General features: G+C 36.7%; 1 protein-coding gene across 1 annotated transcript in view; it reads right to left on the bottom strand.

Annotated features, from left to right (window-relative positions):
- hdac11 (histone deacetylase 11) overlaps positions 1 to 8,313 on the bottom strand; it is a 69,436-nt gene extending 61,123 nt beyond the window's left edge. The window contains exons 1-4 of the mRNA XM_036559045.1: positions 8,122 to 8,313; positions 7,610 to 7,670; positions 6,607 to 6,755; positions 4,276 to 4,376 (exon numbers count right to left, since the gene is read on the bottom strand). Coding sequence (XP_036414938.1) covers positions 4,276 to 4,376; positions 6,607 to 6,755; positions 7,610 to 7,644 — 285 coding nt within the window. The 5' untranslated portion in view covers positions 7,645 to 7,670; positions 8,122 to 8,313. The remainder of the gene's footprint in view (positions 1 to 4,275; positions 4,377 to 6,606; positions 6,756 to 7,609; positions 7,671 to 8,121) is intronic.
- Between the last annotated feature and the right edge of the window lie 2,293 nt (positions 8,314 to 10,606).

Genomic DNA, 10,606 nt, shown 5'->3' on the forward strand with positions numbered 1-10,606 from the left:
TGAAGCAATTTTCCAGATCGGGAGCTCAATTGGAAGCGACTAACAATGCAGATAATCTGATAGCATGAAAGGAGAAACAAATGAATTTTTAGCCTTCTCATTTGAACTCTGAAGTGATCGGAGGCTCTCTGATATTATCAAACATGTTTAATATGTAAGACTCGAAACATTCACAAATCCTGTAGTGTAAGAAGGTCAGAGATGTTCTCAGTGTGATTCAAACAGCAGCCAATCAGAGAGCTAAAAGAGTGGAGAAAAAGGCAAAGACATGCGCATGCACACCACCTGAACTGCAGATCGCAGAGACAGAAGAGCTGCGTGTAAATCACAGACAAATAAGAGCTATTATCATGTTTTTAATGTATGGATCCAAACGACAAGGCACTCTCTTTACAATTTCAGCTCAGCTGCCAGTTTGTAGCGAAATATTTCTCCAGCTCTTACTGTGATATCAGCATCTCTCAACCCCAGATTAATCCCCAACTGTCCAAGAATGTCCTTGACCTCTTCTGTTGGAGAGGCTTTGTTTGATAGTTCTATATTCCTATATTTCTATAGATTTTTGTTCTATAGTTCTACACATGATTTGTAATTATTAATAGTTGTTGTCTGAACTTTGGCTGTACTTTTGTCCATTTTCATAGATAACAGTATGTCATGCAGTGTCAGAAACCACATAAGCAAGTCTATTTGACTATAGACATAGTTTGAGGTAAGTGTGTGATGATTTTGTGATGAAGCAGTTTAAGCACTTTAAATGACCATGCTAATGATAATGTACTAATTATGTCAGTTTTTAAGCATCAGTGAAGAAGTCCAATTTACACACCTTTTCCCTTGACATCAGCCAATACATGTTTAGTGTCTGATTTGTACTGAAGCTGTGAGGCTAAGGCAGCTAATAACTAATGGAAGCCTATACCTCAACAGTTAGCATCATATAAACTACTTAAGCTAAATCATCACATACTTTCCGCAAACTAGATCTAGTTGTTAGAATAACCTACTAAAAACTATAGAAATATGGCAATATAAAACTATGAAACGAAGCCTCTCCAATAGGTGAAGAGGTCAAGAATATCCTCATTGGACAATTCTCACATCCAAAAACAAGCAGAATTCAGGCTTCAACACGGTTGCTAATACTGTTTTTAGTTATGCAGTGCACATTTGTCCATTTTTATAGAAAATAGTATGCCATACAATATAAGAGACCAAGAAAGTCTAGAAGATGACCTAACAACTCGACACAGTTTGAGGCATGGGATGATTTAAGCAGGCAGTTTGTGTAATGCTAACTGCTAACCGTTAGCATTAGCATTAGCAAAGCTAAAGAATGAACCTTAAAACATCAAACATGTCTTGGCTGATCGACTACATTTGTGGATACGAGAAAATTGAATAAATTTGTTGTTTTTTTTTGTTCTTCCTTTAAGGAATGGAGAAAGTTATTTTAGCATAAAGAAACATTCATTCCCCAACGTTGTGCTGTCAGCCAGCACAAAGACCACACAGACACCAAGGGGAAAGACACTGAATGAGTCATGCATCAGCAAATACAGTCGGAAAAAAAGGCTATGAAAAGGGGCAGGCCGCACGCTGACCCTGGGCATGCACATTCAGTTTCGATTGCTAGCCGCAGAGCCATTAGGAACTCCCTTAACTTAGCGGTCTTGCAGAGATACCATGAAGGGCAGTTGACTCATGCTACAAAAATAAAAAAGGGACTTGGCGCAAGTCTAGCTGCAGGGGACTGTGACCTGATTGATCGGGATGGAAATCAGTGCCTCCTCAGGGTAACCCAGTGCATTTTAATTGCACACGCTTTCTGCCTGTCACTGTTCTGACGTTCACGAGGGAAATGCAGCACATCCAAAAAGAGGAATATATACAGGCAATGGAAAAAGCTTGACTAGTAACTTCACACAATGAATTTAACAATTTGTTTCTTTAAAGAGGACTATGTAAATGTTAACACATTACACACTGGGCCTCAGGACGCATTCGTTCTTGTTTCAAAACACATGTTGGCTTTCAAAGGAATTTTTCAGCATTTTTAATCTAATCTCAATCTGCAACATCTGTAGCATCAATTAACATAAACTATATTTTGGATGTGTTTTCCTTCGCTTTTGATTAATTAACATTTATAATAAGATACTTTCTCTGGATAGACAAAGCACTTTTTGTAAGTCGCTCTGGATAAGAGCGTCTGCTAAATGCTGGAAATGTAAATGTAAATGTAATAAAAGCTAAAATCCAAAGGGGAGTCGCTGAAGTTCATAAGTGAGGTTTAGGCAAAAATTCTTCAGTCAAAAGTATTTGTAAATGAAGCTGCTCATCTGTATAACTGGTCCTTTCAGAGATGGAAGATTTCCTAGAGGGATGAATTCATGATTAACTGCTACCAGCATAGTGGTGTGGGTGGGGTTTTCACCAGTTCCATTTGATTACAATTGACATCATGGCCTCGCCCAACTTCGACTCACCACTCAGAAGTGTGTCACACCTGCGTTACTCAAGCGGTCACTCACAGCACAGGGGGAGAGGGGCCTGTGAAAAGCGTATTTTTCAATTGAAACACACTCGCCCTCGGCTAGGTTAGGTTCAGTGAGCCATGCAAACTTTGCAATAAAAAACATTTTTCAGAGGTCTGAACATACATTATATGGCCAAAAGTATTCTAATTACTGAGTTCAAGTGTTTCAGCCACACCCATTTGCTAACAGGGGTAAAAATCAAACACTTAGCCATGCAATCTCCACAGATAAACACTGACAGTAGAATGAGTCGTATTGAAGAGCTCAGTGATTTTAAATGGCACTGTCATAGGATGCCACCGTTGCAACAAGTAGGCCTGAAAAACTTCTGCCCTGCTAGATCTGCCCTGATCAACTGTAAGTGCTATTAAGTGTATGTGAAATAAAGCATTTAGGGGGAAAACCGGCTCAGCCAAGAAACAGTAGACCGACAGTAGACCACACAAACCCACAGAGCAGGGCTGCTGAGCACTATCCTCTGTTGCACCACTCACTACCGAGTTCCAAACTGTATCTGGAAACAACATCAGCACAAGAACTGTACATCAGGAGCTTTATGAAAGCAGGAGCAGTAGAAATGTGGAGTGATGACTCATGCTTGACTATCTGGCAGTCTGATGGACAAATCTAGGTTTGACGGATGCTAGGAGAACACTATCAACCGGAATGCATAGCACAACCAGTAAAGTTTGGTAGAGGAGGAATAATGGTCTGGGGCTGTTTTTCAGGGATTGGACTCGGTCCCTTAGTTCAAGTGAAGAGTAATATTAATGCTAGAGCATACTAAGACATTTTAGACAATTACATTTACCTTTCTGGCAACAGGTACTTTCCTTTTTCAGTATGACTGTGCCCCTGCTCACAAAGTACATAAAAACAAGGCTTTATGAGTTTGTTGTGGATAAACTGCAGTGGTCTGCCCAGAGTACCCTGACCTCAACCCCACTGAACACCTCTGCAGTGAATTGGAACGCTGATTTTTCAACATCAGTGCCTGACCTCACAAATGCTCTTTTGACTGAATGGGTACAATTTCTTACAAACACACTCCAGAATCTTGTGGATAGCCTTCCCAGAAGAGTGGAGGCCGTTATAGCCACAGGGTGGAGAGAGGAGGATAACTCCATGTTAATGAATGTGGTTTTGGAATAGGATGTCCAACAAGCTCAGATAGATGTGATGGTCAGGTGTCAACGTTTTGGCCATATTGCGCACATCAATTTTGTCAATAATTGCTTTCTCTGGCTTTGGTTTATAAGCTTTGGTTTAGAACTGTGTTGCACCGCTTAAATTTTTGTTGCTGCTAGTTATGTTGTCTTTATCATGCTAAGTATCAAGCTATCACAGTAAAGTGACAAAGTTGTATCAGCTGTGAAGTATAACAGATGAACTAATTTGCAACCTTAAACCTCTTCTAAACACAGCAAATCAAATGCTATGGTTTTGCTAGTATTTTATTGCACAGAACTCAGCAACTGCTCATTGGCCTTTTCTAAGGGAAACCTAAAAAATACTGTCCATGGTAATATACTGTACAATACAGATGCAGCAGACAGAAATTAGATTCAAAAACACTTCTTTACTTCTTTAATCTGTAATTTTTTATTCTTCAGCTTATTGTAACCTTTTACAATCAGTGTTTAGAACAACAGTAGTTGGAGAGGGGGGCTGACAGAGCACTGTCATTTTTTTAGCCAGTCAAACAAAAAGACAACATAAAATAAAGCAACTGTACCTTGAGTCTGTTCAGGTAGCGCTTGGTGTGAACCACCAAAAGATCCTCCTCACTGGCCTCCCGCGCTGGCACGATCATTTCATCTGTGATGAACTGTTCCTCTGTGGAAACATCAGACAGACAATTCTGCTTAAAGGGAACAGATCAGAGATCTGGAGAAATGTAAAAGTTAAAGCATCCCCGGTAAAACTACATATTTTGTTGATTTTCAAAGTGAAAATATGCTAACACACCCTCTACATGGAACAAGCTTAAAAATTACATTTTTCTGCAAGGTTTAGTGCACAATTTCTATTTATTTGCAGAGTTTAAAATATAGGATTAAAATAAAACATCAGATAAAAAATTTGCACGGCCACATTTTATGTTACTTTTTTCTAATATGTTAAATTCAACAAATAAACTGTAATTATGCACACAGTAAATCAACAGAGCGTAATTTGACCGGGGTACCCAAACTTTTGCATACAACTATAACAACTGTGTGACTATGATTTATTCCGTAGTTATGTTATGAATTAAATTTACATTCAATACACTAACACAAATGTGGTATGGACTAATAGGTTAGAGTTTCAATGAGACATGAGTGAGAAATAATTCATATAAAATTACAGCATGCTTTATTTAACAGTGGCGCTAACTGTGACCTCTAAGGGTTAAACGGATGTGAACTACTATTAAATGTGAGATTATTACTTCCCTGAAGTTTTCCTACAACTACACTATACAGAGCTTAACAAGACATCTCCACGCTGGCTTAAAAGAGTGCTGATGGTGTGGTGCTTTGCTGATAAACAAGGCCATGAGCAGAAGAGGCTTTATTGCTGACGGGTTTATCTGAAACGCTGCCAGAGTTGCACTCTTCCTCTGACCTTGTGCTCAAAGCCGAAGGATTTTACCTGCACCTTTTGCCCCTCCCGCTGGGGTTCAGCTTCCCTCATTATCTCTGCCTGCCTCCTCTTGCTCCCTCCATTCCATCATCACTCCCTCCTCTACTGTCTTTACAACCACCTCCTCCACAAACTCCCCTGAGTACTGAGTCAGAATTGTTGTCATGTGCTATTATATATAGAGTAGGCCTGCAATGATGTCAACAAATTTGATTACATTAACTATGGAAAACAATCAATGTAGCATTTAATTTATCCCTTAAGTTATTACTTAGTATTTATCCAGTAAGTATTACTTACTACTAGTTATTACTTTCAATTTTCAACACTATTCAAATGCAATTATGGAATTACATATTGAAGTACATAGTTAGTTGCACAATTAACTAGAAGGGGAAAGATTGTGAACAAACTTTAAGTTGCCTTAACAAAGCTGTTGCTAGAAAATCCCAGCTGGTTGCTAGGTTTTGCTATGTTATCCCAGGTGGTTGCTAACATGTTGCTAGGCCATTGCTATGTTATCCCAAGTGGTTGCTAGGGTGTTGCTAGGCTGTTGCCATGGCATTACTGGTGGTAGCTAATATGTATGAATATGTGTGCTAGCATGTATGTGAGTCTGTATGTAACGTCTATGAGGGGTAGTGTGGGAGATGTCCTGTAATATCCTTGTAATATCATTTGTGGCAGTTACTTTTTAATTTTCGTGTCTAAGCAAACTTTGTACAAAAACCATATGTGCGATCGATCCAAAAAGCACAAAGTTTTGTGGTTCTAGCTCAAAAAACTGCAGCCTCTGAAAGTCGTACAAAAAGGGTGTTGAATAATAAAACAAAGAACAGTAAACTGGCTTTGCCAAGAGAACTTAATTACATTTATATTTCATCTACATTCATTTATATTTCATTTACAGATTTGGGTTTGCAATTCTGACTTTGCTCTTTGGTTTCACTGTCCAGAAATGACAAAAATATTGCAAAACAAGACCATATACACAACAACAACTTTTTCTCAAATTGAAATCATAGTAAATGATCTCCTCTTCTACTTACAGACATAAAGGTAAATGATAAATTAAACATTTAGAATCCACACTTTTCACAGAATTTTTCTACTTCTTAGAATGAGCAGTGAGAAATAATTAATATTAAACTGCTTATAACTGCTTCAAAGCTTAAAAAACAGAAGCTCTCTGTAAAGCTACACAATACACAGTCATTCAGACAGACTGCAGTACACTACAGGAAACATAGGGGGTGATATGGCTTCCAGTGTTCCACTGCATCATAAAAGAAGAACTGTTGCAAAAATAATGCTTCAATTAGTCAACTGATCAAATTACAGTAAATAGATTAATCAATTATGAAAATCATCATTAATCGCAGGCCAAAAGGACCAAAAGTCCCCTCTTCCCTCAGCTGCTTACGTCAGGCAGGGTTACCTTTTAAAAAGTGGATGACCTTGCCCCATTTGCCAGCGTCAAAGGGATGGAGCTTCTCCAGACCCATAAAGGTGATGTTATACTCTGGGGAGTAAACAATTGGCAGGCATGTTGAGGGAACCTGCACATACAGCTGCGTCTGGTGTGAGCTGGAGGAAGAGAAAGGGAAAAGTAGACTTATGTTTATCACAGTTTTATTCCACATTATGCAGCTCTCCTGCAAAAAACACCACAACTGTATTACTTGGTATTACTTGGCATTGCATTTGATGTAAAAAAAAAAAAAAAGGTTTAAGCCTTACTTTTCTAAAATCATAACAGGTTATTAATACAGAATTAACAGGGTTGGGATGTAATGGAATACAATTACTGGAAATCTGCATTCAGAATACAGAAATTAAGTATCTGTATTCAGTCCATTTACATTTTAGAAGAATACTTATAGAATATTTACCTACAACACAAAAAGGCTTCTATCTTTTTGTTTATAAACACTGAAGTTCCTACTAAAGCCTGAGTAGACTGATAAATCACTGTGATGAGCCAGTTATAAATCTCAGTGTTTCTGAGCTCTGCTAAAGCCTGAGTAGACTGATAAATCACTGTGATGAGCCAGTTATAAATCTCAGTGTTTCTGAGCTCTGCTAAAGCCTGAGTAGACTGATAAATCAAAGTGATTTGCCAGTTATTTATCTTAGTGTTACTGAGCTCTTTAAGAGATTATCAAACTAATAATCTCCTCAGTAGTGAATATGTCTACAAATGATGTCTGGCAAGTATTAGCATATATTATAAATGTATTCTGAATATGATTTTTTTTATGTATTATAATGTAATATGTTACTGAATACATTTAGGACAGTGTATTCGGTATTCAGCCATCACGTCTTTTTAAAAGAATTTTGCCCAACCCTGAGAATAAAGGCCTATTTAAGGTTTGTCACTCACAATATTGATTCTGCTGTGTTTGGCCCTTTTTTGAAATTTTGAGTGAAATTCTTACCCCTTATTTCCTTCTGAAGTTTCTTTGCTGGACATCTTGGCCACTGCATCCCAGTTTTCAACTTGAAGAGATTAAAAACAGGAACAGAGAAATGCAAAATAAGGATAACCTGCACACGCACTAAATGCAGCACTACAGAATAAGTATCACCCAATGAAACACTTAGATGTACATACTTTTTCTTAAATTTTAAATCAAAATTTACAAATAAAAAAAAAGAAATAAACGGTGTTCTACAGTAGAACAGCGGTTTTCTAAGGAACACAAATGACAAACTACGTTTCCCACAATCCTCCGCCATGCATGCGCATGCGCCCCAGCAATTCATGAGACGCAACACTCAATGTTTTGGCGAAAATATTTTCTTGGCATTTCATTTCAAAATCTCAGATAATCTCGGCGGATTTAAGGCACGTAATGATCTTTAATGCGTTTATTTCTTTAAGGGCTCGTTGCCCAAGGAACCGACTGAACACGGACTTTGACAGAAAATCGCTGTGTGCAAGACTCACCTGCTGCTAGCCATTTTACAGTTCTCTCATGTATGCGGTGAGATTACTTTCCATCCTTCTAGTCGTTTATTGCACAAAGGAAACATGCTGCAGTCTTCTAAAATGTCATTTTGTGTTTTTACATCCAAATGTGTGCAGACTGTCAGAAAGCCCGGACCTGCAATTCCTGCAATTCCGATTACTCTGTTTCCGCTGTCTGTCCGCGTGATTACGTCACACGTTGTTGACAGTTGACAGCAAAATCTAAACAGATGCACTAAAATCACTAAAAGTCACTTATGAAATCAACCTTTGTGGTGCTTTACACAGTGTTAAACAATAAACACGAGAGTTTTCGTACCCACTCTGCCTGTTTAATTGATATTGTGCAGTGACGTTATTGACTCTGAGAAAATATTTGTGGGAAAACAGACAAGCTGCCAAATTGCTGCAGTCATAATCAATATTGTGACAATAATGAGATGATTATTATAAATTACACCTAGTTTCACTACTGCAGGTGAAACACGTTGCATATAGCTGTCTAAATGGCACAATAATAATAATAAAACTGTAAAAAAGATGTAATTAGCCTATCTCATGCTTTATGTGTCTGTTTACAGCAAGTGAATGGATACCTTTGTAGAAATGACATGCTTAGATGCAACATATTAATAACTATATCATACCTAAATGGAAGCATAATTCAAATGTTGAGTTAATCAAAATGGTTTGATGTGAAATGGCGCATTGTATTCTCTCAATAAACAGACCATTACAGAAATCGGATGTATGGTCATATAGGCACATATATCATAAAGGGATAGGCATATATTGCAGAATAAATGTACATATATGTTGTATTATATAATATATATGTATATATATTATATATATATATATATTATATATATATATTATATATATATATATATATATATTCATATATGTAAGCATCAAAGATTGGGCATATATGCATAACGTATGAACCATACATATATGAATTGAATACACCCCAGTACTGCTATAACTGCTCCTATTTTATCTGTTTGCTTTTAATTATAAAATATTAAATTATTTAAATGTGTCAGGAGACAATATTGTCATTTATTTAATGTTTTTTTTTGCACAACTTACAATGTGCATGGTTTTAAAATTAATTATGTTGCTATTACACTATTTTTTTACATTACATTAGAAAGTATTTGGAAGAAACTAAGATGCATAAAAACTTTCTATTATATAACATAAAGCTAGCATATATAAGCAAAATATGTAAAATAATGTTTTCTATCATATCATGTTAAATATATGTGTTACATACATTTGTATAAGTTGATATTTGACAGACATATATGCCCCATGTTTGAAAATTTCAAGTAAGTTGATATATATTTTACATCTATATGCAACAAATGTTAGTTAGATTTAGGGGAAATTTCATATATGCTTATATATGTCATATATTTGAAGTCCTAATGGTAACAGTTGGCCTGATTTTCGATGTATTTAATGGTTTTCTAATAGGATTTAAAGGTGTTCTACAGCTAACTAGTGGTCTTTAATGATAACTATTAAGTTAGTTCCCATTAGCAAACCAAACCATAAGGTTTTAAACCTAAAGGTTTTAGTGTAAAGACTAAATTTCTTTACATTGGTAATGACTGGAACCAGGGGTCCTGAGGTCTCCAACGCAAAGAAAAACATATCATTTACAACTGAAAATGACCAGTGAACAACTAACAAGGCTCTGCATCTGTCTCTCTGCCATTAACAATCTTAAAAAAAATTAAATTAGGCCTAATCTTTATCACAAAACCATTGTAAAACAATGGATCAGGCATCAGAGCATGTATTTGTAACTACACTATATGAACAAAAGTATTGGAACACACCTCTTAATCACTGAATTCAAGTGTTTCATTCAGTCCCGTTGCCACAGGTGTATAAAAGTCAAGCAGCTAGGCTTGCAGTCTGCATTTACAAACCATTGTGAAAGAATGAGTTCTAAAGAGCTCAATAAATTTGAGAATTTGACATTTGACATTTCTTCCCTCCTAGATATTCCACGATCAACTGTGAGTGGTGTTATTGAAAAGTAGAAGTGTTTAGGAAACACAGCAGCTCAGCTACAAAATGTCAGACTATGTAAAGTTACAGAACGGGGTCGGGCATGGTGTATAAAAACACTATAAAATCTTGTAGAAAGCTTCCGAAAAGAGTGGAAGTTGTTATAGCTGCAAAAGAGGGGACGAACTCATATCATTGCCTATGGATTTATAAAGGGATGTCATAAAAGCTTCTGTAGGCGTAATGTGTAGATGTCCCAATACTTTTGTCCATTCAGCGTATTTCATGTAATAACTGTAAGTGATATTGTTTTTCGAGTCATTAAACATTTCAGACATCTGGTTTATATCACCACCACTGTGAACAATCTGAAAAATCAGAACTTTTGAAAAATTGGTGGAATTCCCTCTTAAAGATGCAAAGATATAGTTTATGA

The sequence above is a fragment of the Colossoma macropomum genome, unplaced genomic scaffold, assembly GCF_904425465.1.
Source record: "Colossoma macropomum unplaced genomic scaffold, Colossoma_macropomum, whole genome shotgun sequence".
Lineage (NCBI taxonomy): Eukaryota > Metazoa > Chordata > Actinopteri > Characiformes > Serrasalmidae > Colossoma > Colossoma macropomum.